At 44.4% G+C, this 20,581-nt stretch overlaps 1 protein-coding gene across 1 annotated transcript in view; it reads left to right on the top strand.

Annotated features, from left to right (window-relative positions):
- Positions 1–360: 360 nt before the first annotated feature.
- Positions 361–20,581, top strand: part of haao (3-hydroxyanthranilate 3,4-dioxygenase) — a 77,621-nt gene continuing 57,400 nt past the window's right edge. Inside the window, exons 1-6 of the mRNA XM_077236377.1 lie at positions 361–654; positions 750–828; positions 9,168–9,251; positions 9,405–9,511; positions 9,667–9,756; positions 10,815–10,858. Of these exons, the coding sequence (XP_077092492.1) occupies positions 566–654; positions 750–828; positions 9,168–9,251; positions 9,405–9,511; positions 9,667–9,756; positions 10,815–10,858 (493 nt within the window). The 5' untranslated portion in view covers positions 361–565. The remainder of the gene's footprint in view (positions 655–749; positions 829–9,167; positions 9,252–9,404; positions 9,512–9,666; positions 9,757–10,814; positions 10,859–20,581) is intronic.

The raw sequence follows: 20,581 nt of genomic DNA, 5'->3' as shown, positions 1-20,581 counted from the left end.
TGTGAGAATCACCCTTCACTCTGATGGTTTACTTTGTTGGATATAGCAATGATGACAAAGTGATTTTTTTAATCAAGACAAATGGTGTATGCTTAATTTCACGATAAGTGTGAGATTAATCGCGATTAAAAAAAAAAAAATCTATTGACAGTCCTATTTGGTTCATTGATTTGTAGTAGTGGGTAGGCTTATCTTAGGCCCAAAATCAAAACTATTTTTATTCACATATGTCAGGTCTTCAATGTCTAATGGTAAAGCCCTTTATTCTGAGTCATTTAAATGCAAATGTGCATTATTTATATCACATAAAAACCTGTAAAACAATGGTCTCTACATTGAAATCCAGGTTTATGCTGCAGTGTCCGCAATGAAAGGTTACTGCTGTGTAAACATGGATTTCAACCTCACAGTCACATACTGCATACATGAGCACCACCCCTATTACTCATTAACTCAAAGGTTTGTCATAAATTCTCTGATGTAGTGATTCACTGCTCAAAAAGTTGCTGCCTACCCAGACAGATTAATTCAAGCATCTCGCTGCATTCCCAAATTAGAGAGAAAGATGACCAACCAATCTCTTCATGTAAACATTGACAAGTGGATTGCTGAGAATGAAAGTTCATTTTCACCACCTGTTTGCAACAAATTAATGTAAGTTTAAATGATATTTGATCAACAAACAAAAAATCTGTTTTTATATATTTACATTTACAAACAATAACCCCTATCTTTACATGGTTCTTTAGGTTCTTTTATCAGCTGAATATTATGTATGTTGGTGGTCCAAACGTGAGAAAGGATTACCACATTGAGGAAGGGGAAGAGGTAAGGTGCTATTCATGTACTACCGAATAAGATTAAATTACAAATTTACATGACATGACACGACAAGACTAGCTGGCTTGATTTTCTCTTGATTAACTGATCTGCATTTTGGGAATCAGACTGCACCAAGAATGTTAACAGTTGATTAGAACAGAATTAGTCATGAGATATACAAAAGGTTAGTGCTTGAGACTCAGAAGAGAAAATGGACAAGGGGGCAAAACTCACAACAAAAGATGATCTGAATATTGATAGTGTTTTTTTGCAGATTTTCTACAATTGTTTACAAAGAGTTTGACTGCTCTCCACTTTTTAATTATTGCTAGTCAGTATTTACAGCACAAACGTGCACTACATTGCAGCACTTCTACTACTACTCTTCCAGACTGGAATAGTTTTCCAAATACAATTTGCATTTTTTTAATGGGGAAAGAGTCTATGTGAAGATGCAATCACCTGCTTTTAGAGCATGTTTGTATCTGATATATTTTAGTGTCACTCACACTTTATTGTCTTTCTCGATTTTACCATTTTTGGCTACAACACCCAGTTAACTATAATTTTTATTTAGTTGCGAGTTTTAGTTAACGCCACTAAAGTAAAGTACATAACAACCAGCTTAATAATAACATTAAGGCACTGAAAGTGCAATATAATAAATCACTATGTGTGCTATTATGTTGGTGTTGTGAGCAATTATAGGAATTTAGTTTGAAAAAATTATAATTTATTTTTATCTTTAACTATTTTTCTGTCTTCACCCACTCATCACCTCTCCAAAGCCCCACCCTTCAAAGAAATGTCAGCCAACCTTATGTCAGCATTTCCAAACACACAAAATGATTTACAAGCATTTCTGATTGGCTAGTTTTAAGGGTGGCAAAAAGAGCACCTGACTTGTATATTATTACTGTTATTTTTTATTTTATTTTTTTTGACAAATCTCAAGACAATCCTGTCTCAACTATTTCTATAGAAAAATGAAACTCATTATTTCACTAATGTCTCAAACCTTCCTTTTATCTTTCACCTTGTCAGGATTCCACCAGCTTCATCCACTCCTTCCACTCATTCACTCACTCCTCCCTCTCGTTCATTATCACCGGAGTACTTGATCACCATCACCTGGACATCATCATTACACCTCCCTTTATATTCAGCTCCCCTTCACACACTCATTTGTCTGGTCTCCTCGATACATGACTCACAGACTCTCTCATGCTACTTACCCGCTACTTACCTGCCTTCTACTGGACTTCATGCAACCCTCGCCCTCAGAACTCTTCCTATGTCTTCAGCGAACCGTCTGCATCCGTCCCAGGGATCTATCACCTGCATCTGCAAAAGAGACTCTAGTTATTCACCAGCTAAGTTACCATTCAAGTATCATCTCTCTATATACTCACCATATCTCCGACTGCTTCTGCAAAACCTGTAAAGTAAACTATATCACTTACCACCAGTCTGACTCCTGTTCCATCCTTGACAGAAGAGCAGACCAAACATGCAGAAATCAGCGGAGCCCGTGGAGAATCCATCACGCGATTCATTCACCGAACTAGTTCTGGCTGTTCGCCAATCGCTACTTTCTTCACCAATCCACCCTCCGTTCCCGAAGATATCATCCACTCTGCACGTCAGTGCTCACTTCCGCAAACATCCACTGCTTCGTCAGCTGCCTCTGCGAGTCCCATGGCCCGACCAGCGACGTTCACCGGTGAGGCGGAGGACTGCAGCGGGTTTCTACTTCAAACCTCACTGTACTTCCAGATACAAGCACACCAGTTTTCAAATGATTCAGCCCGAGTGGCCTTTGTTGTCTCCCTGTTATCCGGTCGTGCGCTCCAATGGGCACAATCTTTATGGAACTCTAGTTCTCCTGTGGTAAAATCTCTCTCGAACTTTTTGCAACATTTCAAGGAAGTGTTTGGTCAGACAGTATCCGATCTCTCCGTTCACGATCAGCTGTTCAACCTCCATCAGGGTCACTCATCGGTGAGCAATTATCCACTTCAATTTCGCACATTAGCGGTTTCGAGTGGCTGGAATGAAACCGCCCTGATTACTGCCTTTCGACATGGTCTCAACCCCGACATCCGTCCGCTGATTGTACTATTTGAGGACTCGCTAGGAATCGAGAGCCTCATTCAGAGAACCATTCGGGTGTCACAACCCTTATCTGCCTGCAACAACCCTGCTTCCGCTGTATGTCCTCCATGCTTCACCTCTGCTTGTACTGTGGGGGTGATGAACACCTCATTAGCACCTGCCCCGTTCGACCTCAACGTCCAGCGGTAAGCACAATTCAAATTCCTCCCAAGATTGCACCATTGAATCGTACTACTGTCCATGTGTTAACCTATCATGTATGTGTCTCAGCACAACCCCTCTGCTCGACTCTGCTTCCCCAGGGAACTTCATTTCCACGCAACTCCTACAGAAGCTGAACATCCGTAAACGCCGAAACGTTCAAGACCTCCGAGTTCAAACTATTCAGGGCAAACCGCTGGGTCGAGGTCGAATTCGCTGCGTCACCCCCACACTGAAGCTCTGCGTCGGCTGCCTACACACTGAGGAGATTTCCTTTATGGTGCTGGAGGTGTCCACTGCTGAGCTCATCCTGGGACGCCCTTGGATGGTCCAACACCAGCCCACCTTCGACTGGATGTCCGGGGAGCTCCTTCGTTGGGGTGAGAACTGTTTCCCCTCCTGTCTATTGGCGGTTAAAAAGATTCTTAAAATGTCCTCGTCTAGTTCTTCATCTTCAGAGGGAAGCTCAGAGTTTCCCGTTTGTTCTACGTCCATTGAGAGTCCTGAGGTCGAACTCCAGGTGGAGATCCCAGCAGAGTACAGGGCGTTCCAGGATGTGTTCAGCAAGCAGCTAGCAACCAAACTACCACCTCATCGGCCATGGGACTGCGCTATCGACCTGCTACCTGGAACCACTTTGTCTAAGGGCCGCGTCTATCCTCTGTCAGTCCCGGAGCAGAAGACCATGGAGGAGTATGTGGAGGAAGCCCTTAAGCAAGAATACATTCGTCCATCCACATCCCCTGCCGCTTCTAGCTTCTTCGTGGCTAAGAAGGACGGAGGCTTGAGGTCGTGCATAGATTATCGTCACCTCAACTCTCAAACTGTGAAGTTTAGCTATCCCATTCTTGTGGTCCCAGCAGCTTTGGAACAGTTGCGTGGAGCCCGCATCTTCTCAACTTGATTTACACAGTGCGTATAACCTGATCCGAATTCGTCGAGGCGATGAGTGGAAGACGGCTTTCATCACGCCCTCCGGCCATTATGAGTACCGAGTCATGCCCTTCGGATTGTCCAACGCTCCAGCCGTCTTCCAGGGTTACATGAACGAGGTTTTCAGAGAGTATCTCAACAAATTTGTGGTCGCCTACATTGACGATATTCTCATCTACTCTTCTTCTCTCGCTGAACATCATTGTCACGTCTCTCTTGTCCTGGAGAAACTGAGAGCCCATCAACTCTACCTCAAGCTGGAAAAATGTGAGTTTCAGACCACCTCAGTTCAATTTCTGGGCTACATCATTGACCAACTTGGAGTTCAGATGGACCAGAGGAAGGTGGAAACTATCCGGAACTGGCCCCAGCCAACAACCGTAAAAGATCTTCAGCGATTCCTAGTATTCGCCAACTTATATAGAAGATTCATCAAGAACTACAGTCAAATCAGTGCTCCTTTAACATCTTCTCTCCAGGGTTGGCCCAAGTCTCTGTCCTTATCTCCCGAAGCTACCACCGCCTTTCAACACCTCAAGGAGACCTTCCAAACCGCTCCAATCTTGGTTCATCCTGAGATTCCATTTGTCGTCGAGGTGGACGCATCCTCTACCTGGGTTGGAGCGGTACTCTCCCTGCGGCACGGTGATCCTCCCAAACTCCATCCACCTGCCTTCTCTAAGAAGCTATCCCCGGTGGAGCGGAACTACGATATCGGCAATCGTGAGCTGCTTGCCATCAAGTTGGCTTTAGAGGAGTGTAGGCATTGGCTGGAGGGAGCTAACCACCAGTTTCATGTCATTACAGATCATCGCAACTTAGAGTACCTCAGAGAGGCTAAGAGACTTAACCCACGCCAAGCTCGGTGGGCCCTCTTCTTTACTCGCTTTGATTTCCTTGTGTCTTACCGACCTGGCAGTAAGAATTGTAGAGCTGATGCTCTCTCCCGTATTCATAGTCCTCCCAGTGAAGATTCATCACCTGAACCCATTCTCCCTCCAGCAATGTTCGTCATCCCTATCGTCTGGAACATTGACGAGCAGCTGGCCGAAGAGAACCGTCGTCATCCAGCTCCGCCGGGAGGTCCAGAGGGGCGTGTCTTCGTACCTCACCACCTTCGCACCACCCTTCTGGACTCCGCTCATTCCACTCCGGGCTCTGGACATCCAGGTAGCAGGCGTACCCTCTCGCTCCTCAGTAACCGGTACTGGTCGCCATCCATCTCCCAGGATGTATCCAGGTACGTCAAAGGATGCTCAGTCTGCGCAGTTACCAACACTCCCAGAAGACTCCCGTAGGGCAAGCTCGTGCCACCTCCAATCCCTCAGCGACCGTGGTCTCATATTGGAGTGGACTTCATGACTGACCTGCCCCGATCCATCGACCACACGTGCATCTTCGTTGTTGTGGATCGGTTTTCGAAAGCCTGCAAGCTGATTCCATTACCAGGACTACCAACTGCTTTTGAGGCCGCGGAGGCCCTCTTCAATCATGTGTTTCGGAACTTTGGTATTCCCGAAGATATTGTCTCGGACAGAGGTCCGCAATTCATCTCTAGAGTGTGGCAAGCGTTCTTCAGACTCCTAGGGGTTACGCTCAGCTTGTCTTCTGGATACCACCCTCAGACTAACGGCCAGACTGAGCGGAAGATCCAGGAGATCGGACGGTACCTGAGGACCTACTGCCACCAGTACCAGAACAGCTGGAGTCCAGTGTTTCCCCTAGAAATTTTTCCAGCAGCGGTGCTGTTACGTGCCCGAGGTTGTTACCAAGCCGCGCGTGGTGGGGTCCGGGGGCATGCACCCTGGAAGATTTTTTTTTTTAAAAACCCTTAAACCATGACTTCTGGCAAGTTTTGTGGATAGAAATGGACATTTTAAGAAAAACAAATATGACATACCATCAACTGATTCAAGGCATGATTATTGCAGCACGTACCTTGAACTGCAGTCACAAACAGAAACCTTAATTTTATAATTTTAGACAGGATTATTCATGTTTTTCTTTTGTGTTCATTTTCAGCTTGGTAGAAATTGTTTAGGGGAAAAATGAAACAGCACAACCCAGAAAAAGATTATTTACAATTTATTGAAAATTTTATGTTAATGGAAAGGCCACACCCAATCTGTGAGCACTTAATTTTTCTGGGCTTTTCATAGAAGATCTCTAAGGCTCTTTGGTAATTGAATGATTGTGGGGGTATTTTTTGTTTTTGCAAGAAGTCTTATGCTCATCTAGCCTGCATTTATTTAATAAAAAAAAAAACAGAAAAAACAGTAGCCTAATATTGTGAAATATTATTACATGATGTTCTTTTTAACTTTTTATTAATCAAAGAATCTTTGAAAAAAAAAGAAAAGAGCATCACATATCATGTTAGAATGATTTCTGAAGGACACCAACAAGTTTAGTAGACTCATCTGAAAAATTAAATATGATTTAACGTTAACTATTAGGACTATGAGCAGTAGGTGATACTTCCTCGTCCTCATGGAGAGCGCAGTTCGTACCGCTTTCTCCTTTCCATAAGCGCTTGCTCTCCCTTGGCGTCTGTCGTTGCTATGCAACCATGAACAGAGGCGCGCTTGGGAAAAAGAGCGCCCCGGCCGCATTTGAAATAATGAATTTGCACGCGCAAAAAATGCGCTATGTGAACGGCCCCTTATGGCAACGTGACATTAGCCTAATCGAAAATATTTCCATATGTGGCTCTTTCCTCCTTGTTTACAAGTGGATTCAGAGCCACCGCATGCAGCGCCGCCGGTCGCCATGTCTGAGTGTTTTTAGGTGTGTACGTGAATGAAGAGAATGTCGTGATATTACTGATCATGGAAAGATTTTACAGCGGCACTGAAAATCCAGCGGCGGCGCTGCGCCGCTGCTGAATACATTGTAGGGGAAACACTGGGAGTCAGTTCCTTCCCTGGGCTGAATACGCCCAGAACTCCCTTTGGCAGTCTACCACTGGGCTAACCCCCTTCCAGTGTGTCCTGGGTTTTCAACCTCCTCTCTTCCCTTGGTCGGGTGAGCCCTTAGAGGTTCCAGCTGTCGATTACTGGTTCCATCAGAGCGAGAGGGTATGGGACTCGGCTCACGTGCATCTCCAGCAGGCAGTGCGGAGGCACAAAGACCAAGCAGATCGTCGTACGCGGAACCTCCGCAGTATCAGCCAGGACAGAAGGTGTGGCTGTCGACCCGGGACATTCGCCTCCAACTGCCTTGCCGTAAGCTGGCATCCTCGATACATTGGTCCATTCACCGTACAGAGGCAGCTGAACGAGGTCACCTACCTCCTCCTTCCACAGAATCTGTTCCAGCCGACGTACCTCCTCCTCCGGTTCCCATCGTGGAAGAGCCCATCTACCAGGTCCGCACCATCTTGGACTCATGGCGGCGAGGTCCAAGGCTGGAGTACCTGGTCGACTGGGAGGACTATGGCCCAGAGGAGCGGTCGTGGGTCCCTCGTGAAGACATCTTGGATCCAGCCTTACTCACCCAGTTCCACGCCGACCATCCTGATCGCCCGGCTCCCAGGCCCCGGGGTAGGCCTCGTCACCGTCCTCGCCCCTCTTCTCAGTCGTCAAGAGCCGCCTCGGAGGAGGGGGGAACTGTCAGGATTCCACCAGCTTCATTCGCTCACTCCTCCCACTCATTCACTCACTCCTCCCTCTCGTTCATTATCACCGGAGTACTGATCACCATCACCTGCACATCATCATTACACCTCCCTTTATATTCAGCTCCCCTTCACACATTCATTTTCTGGTCTCGTTGATACATGACTCACAGACTTACCTGTCTTCTACTTACCTGCCTTCTACTGGACTTCATGCAACCCTCGCCCTCAGAACTCTTGCTCTGTCTTCAGCCATCCGTCTGCATCCATCCCAGGGATCTATCACCTGCATCTGCAAAAGAGACTCTAGTTATTCATCAGCTAAGTTACCATTCAAGTATCATCTGTCTATATACTCACCATATCGCCGACTGCTTCTGAAAAACCTGTAAAATAAACTATATCACTTACCACCAGTCTGACTCCTGTTCCATCCGTGACATACCTCTGCTCTGGTCTACTTTGAGCAATTTTGAAACTTTAAATTGCAGCATTTCTTATGTTCCGTAGGATAAATATCTAATGGATTTCTCATCTGTAAGTCACTTTGGATAAAAGCATCTGCTAAGTGAATAGATTTAAATGTGTAAATGACACCTAATAATAATAATACTAATAATAATAAATTTTATTTGTAAAAGCACTTTACATTTTAAGAAAAAACCTCAAAGTGCTACAGGTCTGATTCTAAGAACAATATCTAGACATTGTTAAAATCCATAAGATCTGCTAAAAAGTAATGTCTTTAGTCCCTTTTTAAAAGTCTTGGTGGTCTGTGGTTACCTCAGATGGTCCGGGAGGGCATTCCACATCCGGGGAGCGGCAGAGCAAAAAGCACGATCGCCCATTGTGCAGAGTTTAGTTTTTGGTATTAAAAGGCGGTTTGAGTTTTGTGATCGGAGGGATCGTGCTGTAGAAACAGGGGTAAGTAGTTCTTTCAGGTAGGGGGGTGCGTTTCCATAGATGCATTGGTGAGTGAGAAGTGAAACCTTATATTCGATCCTAGCAGACACGGGAAGCCAGTGAAGTGTGTGGAGGATGGGAGTGATGTGTTCATACTTTCGCACTCTCATCAGAAAACCTAATTCCTTAGTATCTTTCAGGAAGTAGAGAAATTTTCTCAATCGCAATTTTTTTACAGCACCTTTACAGTGGCCAGCTGTCAAATCAAATTTTAACAGGAATTGAATAGAGTTCTGTCTCTTGCTGAGTCCCTGTCCCTTTCAAAAAATGACCTAGTTTAGTGAGCAAGTCAGTACTCTGTTCTTTAGTTAATGTTTTAATTTTGATCACCAGAGGTCAGTGCAAATCATCCAACTGAGCCATGGCTATATTTTCTCTAAATATTACAGACATGATAAGAGTGCACTTTACCCCTTTCTTTCAAATAAAGGCATACAGGCTAAAAGATTTGTTATCCACAGTTCACAGAACACTAATATTCCTCTCACTTCCTGTTTCACTTGTTTTTGTGTCTCAGCTCTTTTATCAGGTGAGGGGTGACATGGTTTTGAAAGTGGTAGAGAATGGCAAGCATAAAGAAGTACATATTCGAGAAGGAGAGGTGAGAATAATCCAGATTTGTGTGAGCTTCCTCTTAAATGGCTTTGCTATTGTTATTGTCTGACAGGCTGAATTAATGTAGCAAAAGCCAATTTAGTCTATAAACACATTTTATAGACTAGCTCAAAAGCCTGCTTATTGCTGCTGTATTCAGATGTTCCTGCTTCCAGCACGGATTCCCCACTCCCCTCAGAGACAGGCAAACACAGTAGGGCTGGTGGTGGAGAGGAGGAGGCTTCCTTCAGAGACAGATGGCCTCAGGTACCATGGGATACTTCTCCCAGTCACATCCATTCTATATTACGTCTTCCATTCTCTTGTGACCTTATCTGAACCATGATACTATTGGATGCTAGATCAGGGAATAAAAGATAAAAAATGTGTGTAATATTTGGTTCCCTTTTACTTTACTCTAGGTACTTTGTGGTTAATAGTACAGATGTCTTGTTTGAACGTTGGTTCTACTGTGAGAACCTTGGAACCCAACTAGTTCCCACCATTAAAGAGTAAGTCACCAGTGTTTCTCTCTCTCTGTTTATATATGTAATAAAAAAATAATTAAAAAAAGATATATAACATATGTAACTATATATTAAAATATAACAGTATCTGCAATCTAAAGAAATGGCAAAATGATTTGTTTAAATTACATGGAAAACGTCCCAGGTTACGAATGTAACCCTGGTTCCCTGAGAGCAGGGAACGAAGCACTGCGTCCTGAGACACTATTGGGGAACAACTCTTCAACAATAAAACTATGAAGCTACAGGGAACTGAGATCTCACTACTGGGTAAAATGACTCTCACTACTGGGAAGAGATCTAACAAAGCTCACACCTGTTGTTTGGAGAGCGGAAGCTGAAGACATGTCAAATCTGGACTAAAAACACATATCTTTGGCTTAGCATACACATAACACATTATAGACTTCTATAATTCAATGTTAGGCTGCATAGTTTAGATCAGCCGGAACCGGGAACACTTCCCATACATCCTGATGTAAAAGGGGTCTTAAAGCCAGAAGAGCACTGGCTGCTGGACCAGAAGCGCACTTCTTAAAGCGCTTGTCACTTACCATATTCAGTACTCAGCAAAACAGTCCCTGAAGACGAAGAAGAGGATGACATGTTCTCTAGGCAACCCTTTTAAACTTCCTGATCACACTAGTAGTAAAGTCATGGCTGTCGCTGGCTAATACAATTGTCATAATTTTCGAAGTGCTTCATTCATCAGTCACGCTGAGGCGTTCCCCAATAGTGTCTCATGATGCAGTGCGAGGTCCCTTTCGAAAGGGAACTCATTTTAAATGTTATTCTGTATTTTAATATAGTAATTTGCCAAAAGGTGTCACTGTTGTATTATTGTCATCTGTCACTACAGTTCTGTTTTCATTCTTTTTCGTAGTATGTAATAAAAAGCATGTCAAAACTCAATATTCTGTTCCTTAGTTACAGAAAATATACACACATATAACAAATATACCTTGCATATAGGGATGTACCAAATACCTTATAATTACATATGCATGTAAGCACAAATAATGACTTGCTTTTGTATATATCAGGTTTATGGATTCCAAACAGCATAAAACAGGAAACCCTGATCCAGGTAAATAGAGCAGTTCCCTTTACTGTTTGTTGTGTGTCATGCACGATGAGACAATGTGAAATATATTTACATTTAACATGCCATTATTGTATAGTGCTATTGTTCAGGGGTCTCCTGATGACTTGTTCTTCTCTATTTCTGAAGATTTTGTGTAATATTAAAGGGTTGGTTCACCACAAAATGAACATTCTGTCATTAAGTATTTCATGTCATTCCAAACCTGTTAGACCTTCATTCATCTTCTCTTCCGTGTCAGTCTCTGACGCTGTTCTCATTGCAAACACAGTGCAGCGCTTCCGGATTCATGTCAGAATGCCGGCTCAGTATTGACATTCGTCGTGGTGCTCACGTGAACAGTGTTGGAGACTCACTTGGAAGAGAAGAAATTGTTGAATAAAGTTGTTATTTTTGTTTGTTTGTTTTTTGCGCACAAAAAGTATTCTTGTCGCTTCATAAAATTAAGTTTGAACCACTGTAGTCACATGGACTATTTTAATACTGTCTTTACTACCTTTCTGGTCCTTGAAAGAGGTGCAGTCTTTGGGGGGGGGGGGGGTTGGGGGTAAACTCCTGTTACTGTTTGATTTGTTTTGGTTTGTTATTTTAAACTCTATTAATTTATTTTTAAGTTTTTAGTCTTGTCTTTAGTGCTGTAACGATTGCGATGTGGCGGTGCCATCTTATATACTTTGGATCGTATTTTTAAGTTCTGTGCTCCACCTGGAATAACCTGCAGTGTGTCTCCGGATCGCTTCGGTTCAGCTGTTTGTGTGGATTGTATGACTTTGTGCTCGCAATTTGCTTTGTGCTTGCAGTGTGCTGCGGAGTTTCATTCACTCTGGCCTTGCGAGTGTGCGCCACTGACCATGGCACTAAGGTACACTAAACGCATGATGTTGAATTTAAAACAGAACTGTTATTGCTTAGCTAAAGACTCCTACAATCTCTATCGAGATGCTGGACTGCTACGCCCTAAGCGATATATTCATTGGGGTTTGAGCCTTGCTGTCTCATTCTTTTCTAACATCTATGTCCCTAGCTGTCGACGTAAGACCAACAAACTGCTCCATACTGGTGTTGTTCACAGTGATTTAATATCGGTTCCCCGGATGGAGATTAAACCTCTGTCATCTCTGTCTCAGAGCCAGGCTTATGTCGCTTTATTTAATGCGCGGTCTGTGAACAACAAAGCGCTGCTTTTATCGGACTTTCTTATAGATAAAAAGCTGGACTTGTTGTTCTTAACTGAAACCTGGCACAAAGAAAATGATGGGCTCCTGTTTATTAGATAATAACATTAGATCTCCCGAGGCTATCTGGCAGAGGTGGAGGTATTATTGTGGTTTACAACCTGAAGTTGCACACAAGCTCTGTGACTCTGTTCCCCAGTTTTCTCCTTTTGAATGTCTGGTCATGAGTATTTCCGCTCCTGTGTCCACCATCATCGCTACAGTCTATAAACCACCTAAGGCTAAGACACATGCAGCTTTTTTGTCTGAGTTTGCGGACTTCTTGTCAATGCTGACTATGAAGTTTGAAAGAATTATAATTGTGGGAGACTTCAACTTTCATGTTGCCAGAGTGAGTCAGTTGCGGCAAACAAATTTTTGTTGTTAATTGATTGTTTTAGCTTCACACAGTTTGTAACTGACACAACCAATAATAAGGGTCATACGCTGGATCTTGGGATCGCTAATGGCTCATTTGTATCAGCGTTTTCATCTATTGACATTGGACTGTCTGATCACTCAGCTGTCTTTTTTAAGCTCGAACTGTATCATTCAAATGAGCCTACCATCCGAACAGTAACCTTCCGGAAGTGAAAGTCTATCGATCAGACAGCTTTCTCCAATTCTGTGGTTTCCATCCTAAGCGATCTTCATCCCTTATCACTGGAGGACAAAGTTTTGCAGCTAAATTCCACTCATGCTGCTAATCTTGACACTTTTGATCCTCTAAGGTCACGTAAGGTCACATTCGCCCACTCTGCTCCCTGGTATAATGACAATCTGCGCTGTACCAATGGTACGCCTGTACCAAAGAAAGATAATGTTTCTGTGGATGATTTTAACAATTTTCGTCCCATTTCTAATCTTCCCTTTTTGGCAAAAAGACTTTAGCATGTTGTTGCCTCTCAACTCTGTAATCATCTTACAACCAAAAACCTTTTTGAACCCCTTCAGTCAGGTTTTCGTAAATTTCACAGCACTGAAACGGCGTTGGTCCAAGTAACCAATGACTTGTTGATGGCCTCTAATTCTGGAGCAACCTCACTTCTCATTCTCCTTGACCTTAGAGCTGCCTTCGATACTGTGGATCATGGTCTATTACTTATCCGTCTTGAAAGTGTTTTTGGTGTGTCCGGGACAGTTTTAAACTGGTTTAAATCCTATTTTACTGATCGTTCCCATTTTATTTCTGTGTGGCTTTAGGTCTGGCACTTGCGCAGTGCTCACTGGTGTTCCTCAGGGATCAGTTCTGGGCCCTCTACTCTTCAATATTTATCTATCTCCACTTAGGCACCGGCTGCGATCGCTTGGCCTCCACTATCACTTTTATGCTGAAGATACCCAAATCTAAATCCATTCTACATCTGGTGAAGACATCGATGCTTGTTATCTTTCTGGCTGTATCTCTGAGATAAAAGCATGGTGAACAATAACTTTCTTTGCCTGAACAGCGGGAAAACTGAGGTTATGCTTATAGGTTCCCATCATCGAATTCGCAAAGCAGCTCCACTGTCCCTGTCTGTTGATGGCTCTGTTTTAGAGACCCAAAGTAAGATGAGGAACCTTGGTGTAATTTTTGACACGCACCTCACTTTTGATTTTTTTGTTCAGAGCACTGTGAAGGCATCCTTTTTCCATCTCAGAAATATTGCCAGACTATGCCCAATGCTAAACTTATCTGTCACCGAAAAGCTGATAAATTAATTTGTGTTCTCACCGCTGGATTATTGTAATACGGTTCTAGCTGGAGTTTCTAAAACCATAATTAACAAATTGCAATATGTCCAGAACTCTGGAACCATATTACTCCAGTTTTGAAGTCCTTACACTGGCTCCCGGTCAGGTTCTGTGTTGATTTTAAGATCATGATGCTGACATACAAGGTTTCACACGGCTTAGCTCTGCAGTACTTATCTGGCTTATTAACCAGTTATACTCCAAATCACAGACTCCGTTCCTCACAGTGTAATCTATTAACTGTTCCACAAACTCATCTAAAATCTACAGGTGACAGGGCTTTTTCTGTTAATGCTCCTAACTCTCTCCCTCCTGAACTAAGGGAAGCACAGACTCTTGGCATTTTTAAAGCTCTTCTCAAGACACATTTTTTTAAACTTACATTTGATTGCTGATGTCTCTTCGTGATTACTTTACAGCTATTTTTTATTATTAATGCTGCTGCTTTTGTTTTTATTAATTTTTATTTGCATCTTTTCCAGTGGATTGTGATTTTATGTACAGCGCTTTGAGAAGCTGCTATTAAAGGTGCTCTATAAAATAAAGTTAATTACTATTATTATTTAATCAAAATATTTTAATTTGTGTTTCGAAGTCTCACAGGTTTGGAACAAGTGATGTGTGTTCCAGGCCTGACTCACATGGTACCTCAAACAAAATCAGACAAAAACAAAACAAAATTAAAGCTGCAAGCAGCATTCAGCAGTGTTCAAGCAGTTAAGCCCTTTAAGGCCGTTAAGCACAAAAGCATCAAAAGACATTAAGTTTTATTTAGCATAAATTTAACCACTGACAAATTAGATGGAAAAGACCATTTACAGCCAATACAGTCAATTAAACCATAGGAAATGTATGGTTTTAAAGCTTTTTAACAGTTATAGCGCCACCTATGGTCCGATCTCTATAGAATTTTGCATGCTTCTTCACCATGTTATGTCACATATGCTCACCAATTTTTGTGAAGTTCTGAGTTGTTATTTAGGATTTACAGGCTTTTGAGTTTATTTAGCCTCACCCATTTTCTAAATGACCCGGTTATAGTGAACCAAAGGGCAAAGTTCAACTTTTTTTGATAATTATTGATCTAGAGAGTCCAGAGAATTGTCCTGGACGGGTCTGGTTCCGATCGGGTGAAAAACCAGGAAATAGTTTGCAAAAGTACGTTTTTAACATATTTGTGAATATTTAATGAACGATTTGATTCACAGCAATGGTTCTAGAGGCAAAGTTGTTCAGCATGAGGAGATCTATCAAATGATATGCATATTGTGATTACAAAGCCGTAAAAAACTCGTTAGCGCCAACTAGTGGCCCTCCGCCCACAACATTCATTCTGCACCCCCTAGCGACCCTGAATCAAAATTTCAACTTTTTTTGCTAATTATTGATATTCAGACTCCAGAGAACATTTCTGCACTGGTTTGGTTCCGATTGGGCGTAAAACCAGGGACTAGTTTGCAAAAGTAGTTTTTTGACAAAATTCAAAATGGCGGAAAATCTATCATGGCAGAAATGAAACCGGAGATATACGTTTTATTCGTCAGGCGTCCAGCTTTCCAATGATATAAGACACTTGAGTCTACGACATACGGTCTAGGAGTTATGAGCAGTTTTGCGCTTTTGGTTCTTATAGCGCCACCTATGGGCCAATCGGGCTCATAATTTGATAACCTCTCCTCGATTTTTGTACTACCATCTGACAAAGTTTCAAGTCTCTAGCACTTATGGTTTGGCCTGCACGATGCGTTTTACTGCAGAAGAATAATAATAATTAAAGCTGCAAGCAGCATTTATCGGGTTCTAGCAGTTAAGGCCTTTATGTGCTAATGTGCTAATAAGCATGTAAGACATTAAGTTTTATTTAACATACATTTAACCACTGGCATAATAGATGGAAAAGACCATTTACAGCCAATACAGGCATTTTATCATAGGAAATTCAACAGAGTCCAGAGAATTGTCCTAGACTGGTTTGGTTACGATCGAGCGAAAAAGGTAGGACTAGTTCGCAAAAGTAGGTTTTTAACATTTTCGTTAATAACTAGATCTATCAAACGATATGCATATTGTGTGGATGTGTGCTTCACCACGTGATTACAGAGCTGTAAAACTCGTTAGCGCCAACTAGTGGCCGATTTCTTTCAAAATTCTTACAGACCTCTAGGGCCACGAGTTGAACATGCCCATCGAGTTTCGTTCTGATCGGCCTCCGTTAACCTTGGTGCTCAAACTTCAGTGGTCAATCGCGGCCATGTTTTTTTTAGATACGCCATTATCCTTTTACACATACATGGTACCATGTACACTGCACACCAAATTTCAGGTCAATCGGACTAACGGTCAAGTGGTCATTGGCATTTTTATGTTTTTTCCATGTTATAGCGCCACCTACTGTTCAATCATCGCATTTTTTTTACTGTGACCTCAGATTAAACTCATTCACATGTGTACCAAGTTTGGTGAAGATATCATTTACTTCGAGTTATAGCCATTTTAGAAAAATAGGCTCCTCCCAAAACGTTCATTTTGCGCCTCTTGACCCTAACCAGTGACATAATAGATGGAAACAACAATTTACAGCCAATACAGGCAATTTACCATAGGAAATATATGGTTTTAAAGCTTTTGAACAGTTATAGCGCCACCTATGGTCCGATCTCCATAAAAATGTTGCGTGTTTGTTAACGTCTCAGGTTACGTATGTAACCCTGGTTCCCTGATAGGGAACGAGATGCTGCGTTTGAGACGCGGTGGGAACGCTCTGCATGATTACGTGTGAAGCACGTGTAAAATCAGTCCAATGGAAGCCCGCTACGACATAGGTGACGTCATAGACCAGGAAACTATAAAGCAACCCTGAAATCGCGACAGCTTCTGAAAAACCTGAAGCAAGTCGATCAGGGCATGCAGGAAGTATGGCAGGCAAACGCAGCGTCTCGTTCCCTATCAGGGAATCAGGGTTACATACGTAACCTGAGACGTTCCCTTTCAAGGGAACTCGAGCTGCGTTTGAGACGCGGTGGGAACCCTATACCCACTACGCCATAGTGACAAATGCCCGTTCTGTGTGAGGTCCTGCGCACACTAAGAAGCAAGCAACCTCGCCCCAGGAGTGGAGAGGTCAAGGTCTTAAAACCTGACAAATGTATGCGGAGAGGACCATCCTGCCGCATTACACACGTCAAGAAGGGAAACTCCCGAAATTAAGGCCATAGAGGCCGCCATACTCCGAGTAGAATGGGCCTGCACAGCCATAGGTGAAGGCTGTCTGGCCGCTTCATAAGCCAATGAAATAGCCTCGACTATCCATTTACTCACAACCTGCTTAGATGCAGGGCATCCTCTCTTGAGTGACCCAAAACAAACAAATAGTTGCTCAGATTTACACCACAGGGCAGCTCTGTGAACGTAGGCATCTAAAGCCCGGACAGGACATAACAGGTTAAGCTGTTCCTGGTCAGGGGTATTAAAGGGTGGAGGATAGAAGGCCTGCAGCACTATTGGGCCCCCAACATTCAGTGGGACCTTAGGAATATAACCCGGCCTGTGGTAGAGAAATGCCTTCACCATACCAGGTGCAAATTCCAGACATGAAGGAGCAACCGACAAAGCATGTAAATCACCAATTCTCTTGATAGATGAGATAGCAAGGAGAAATAAAGTCTTTAGAGTGAGGAACTTTTCAGAAACCTCCTCGATGGGCTCGAAGGGAGCTAAAGCCAGACCCTCGAGTACAATGGCCAAGTCCCAAGCCGGTGCTCTAGCGTGCAGTGCAGGTCTCAACCTCAATGTACCACGGAGAAAGCGAGTAATTAGAGGGTTTCTCCCAATAGAAGTACCCCCCAGAGAGGTGTGGTAGGCAGATATAGCCGCCACGTAAACCTTTAGGGTGGAAGGAGATAACCTCGCCGAGAAACGGTCTTGCAGAAAATCAAGAACTGAACCAACAGGGCAGTTAACAGGATCTAACTGACGTTCAACACACCACGTGGTGAAAAGTTTCCATTTTAGCGCATACAGCCTTCTCGTGGAAGGAGCTCTGGATTGAAGAATGGTTTCTACAACATCGGTCGAAAGACCGGTCTCCCTGAGCCTGGACCCCACAGAGGCCAGGCCCACAGTTTCCACAACTCCGGCCGAGGGTGAAATATTGCCTGAGACAGGAGGTCCACCCTGATTGAGATCTCCAAGGGGGAGCCGTCCAGAAGAGACACCAAGTCCGAGAACCAAACTCGGGTCGGCCAATAAGGGGCTACTAGAAGCAGACGAGCCCCTTCTCGGCGAACCCTCTCCAGAACCCCCGGAAGCAAAGATATCGGGGGAAAGCGGTACAGGTGCAGCCTCGGCCACACCTGCACCATAGCATCCAGACCGAGAGGAGCTGGGTGCGTTAGAGAGAACCACACGGGACAATGGGTTGAATCTGATGATGCGAAAAGGTCTACCTGAGCACGACCGAACTTTTCCCACAGGAACTCCATCACTTCTGGGTGAAGTCTCCACTCCCCGGGCCTCAGCCCCTGTCTCGACAGAATATCTGCTCCCACATTCTGACGCCCCGGAATATATACCGCCTTGAGCGACAGTAACTTCCCCTGGGCCCATAGGAGGATCTGATGGGCCAATTTGCAAAGGTGACGTGACCTCCGACCCCCCTGATGGTTGATATAGGAGACCACCGAAGTGTTGTCTGTGCGGACCAACACGTGATGGCCTCTCAGGTCTGGCAGGAAATATTTGAGTGCTAGAAATACCGCCATCAACTCTAAACAATTTATGTGCCAGGAACATTGATGGTCCTGCCACAGACCTTGCGCCGAGCGGCCACTCATGACCGCCCCCCATCCCGTGAGGGAAATATCCGTCGAAAGCGTGACGAGTCGACAAGGAGCCCCCAACACTGGGCCCTGGGCGAGGAACCAAGGTTTCTTCCACAAGGCCAAGGCACGAAGGCATAGCCGCGTGACATTGATGTTGCGGAACGGATTTCCCCTCGGAGAAAACCCCTTGGTCCTGAGCCACCACTGCAGGGGTCTCATGTACAGAAGGCCAAAAGTAATAACGTTGGACGCAGCTGCCATGAGACCCAACAGTCTCTGAAACTGTTTCACAGTGAGTGACTGGCCTAGTTTCACATTCTTTGCGGCTGTGAGAATCGCAGAAATACGAGCAGGAGACAGGCGTGCCTGCATTGTGGTCGAATCCCAAATTACACCTAGAAAAGTGGTCCTATGAGCAGGGAGGAGCACACTCTTTTTGGTGTTTAGCCGCAACCCCAAACTCTTTATGTGGGACAGAACAGCATCTCGATGCTGAACTGCCACCTGCTCTGACTGAGCTAAAATCAACCAATCGTCGATGTAATTTAATACGCGGATGCCCTGGAGTCTCAACGGAGCCAGAGCTGCATCCACGCATATTGTAAAAGTGCGGGGAGATAAACCTAGGCCAAATGGAAGAACCCGATATTGGTATGCTTCGCCCCCGAAAGCGAACCTCAGGAACCTCCTGTGATGAGGATGGATAGATACATGGAAGTACGCGTCCTTCAAGTCTATTGTGACAAACCAGTCCTCGGACTGAATCTGTGATACAATCTGTTTGAGTGTAAGCATTCTGAACTTGAGTTTCTGAACCCTGCTGTTTAACTGGCGCAGGTCTAGAATAGGACGCAGCCCTCCATCCTTCTTTGGAACAATGAAGTAACGGCTGTAAAACCCTGACTCTCTGCTGGGAGGAGAAACCCTTTCTATAGCTCCCTTTCGAAGAAGTGTCAGTACTTCTTGCTCCATTACCAGAGCCTGCTGTGAGTCCACCACCGTGGGGAGGACTCCTTGAAATCTGGGCGGACGAGAACCGAGCTGAATTCTGTAACCCTTTTCTATTATGTGCAGGACCCATAGAGAAATATTTGGCAGAAGTTTCCACGCTGCCAGAAATTCCGATAAGGGAACCAGTCTCTCGAGACTGGCCTCTGGATTTGATTGAACAACCATTTCGGTGCCCTGAAGCGGCGAACCGGCAGGGAACAACCGAACTGACCATTCTACAACCCTCCTCAGAGGATTGCACGGGGACGCTGACACCTCGGCGCCCTGAAGCGGCGAACCGGCAGGGAACAACCGAACTGGCAGCGCTGCGACCCTCCTCAGAGAGTCGCACCCCAGAGGGCGCCGTTAGGAGAAACGATTTCTCAAAACCGTCCCTCTTTTTTTTTTTTTTTTTCATTCGACAGGACTTCTTGTCTAAGCTTTATTAGAGATGACGACAGTCCTCAGATCTTGCCTACCTCTAACTAGCTTAGTTCCTACGACCCTCCTCGGAGGATCCTAGGAAAAAGCAGGCACCTCGGCACCCTGAAACGGCGAACCGGCAGGGAGACCGAACTGACTGCTCTACGACCCTCCTCGGAGGATCGTATGGGGACGCTGACACCTCGGTGCCCTGAACGGCGAACCGGCAGGGAACAACCGAACTGGCAGCGCTGCGACCCTCCTCAGAGAGTCGCACCCCAGAGGGCGCCGAGGAGAAACGATTTCTCAAAACCGTCCCTACCCCGGAGGGGACCACCCTTAGAAGCCTGATAGCCTCGGCATCAGGTCTTCTTCTTTGTACTCTATGCCAGTTTCAGGAACATAGATTGGTGAGGAAGAAACCTCTGGAACGCCGCTGAAAGGTTTAGTTTTCTTGAAAGCGGAGCGTCCAGAAGAACAGACATTTTCATCTTTCTTTTTCTTTATTTTTATATCAGAAAAAC

Source organism: Siphateles boraxobius, unplaced genomic scaffold (genome assembly GCF_051911475.1).
Source record: "Siphateles boraxobius isolate OS27281-9 unplaced genomic scaffold, OSU_SipBor_1 20, whole genome shotgun sequence".
In the NCBI taxonomy this organism is placed as follows: domain Eukaryota; kingdom Metazoa; phylum Chordata; class Actinopteri; order Cypriniformes; family Leuciscidae; genus Siphateles; species Siphateles boraxobius.
This window is presented reverse-complemented; position numbering and strand designations above follow the sequence as displayed.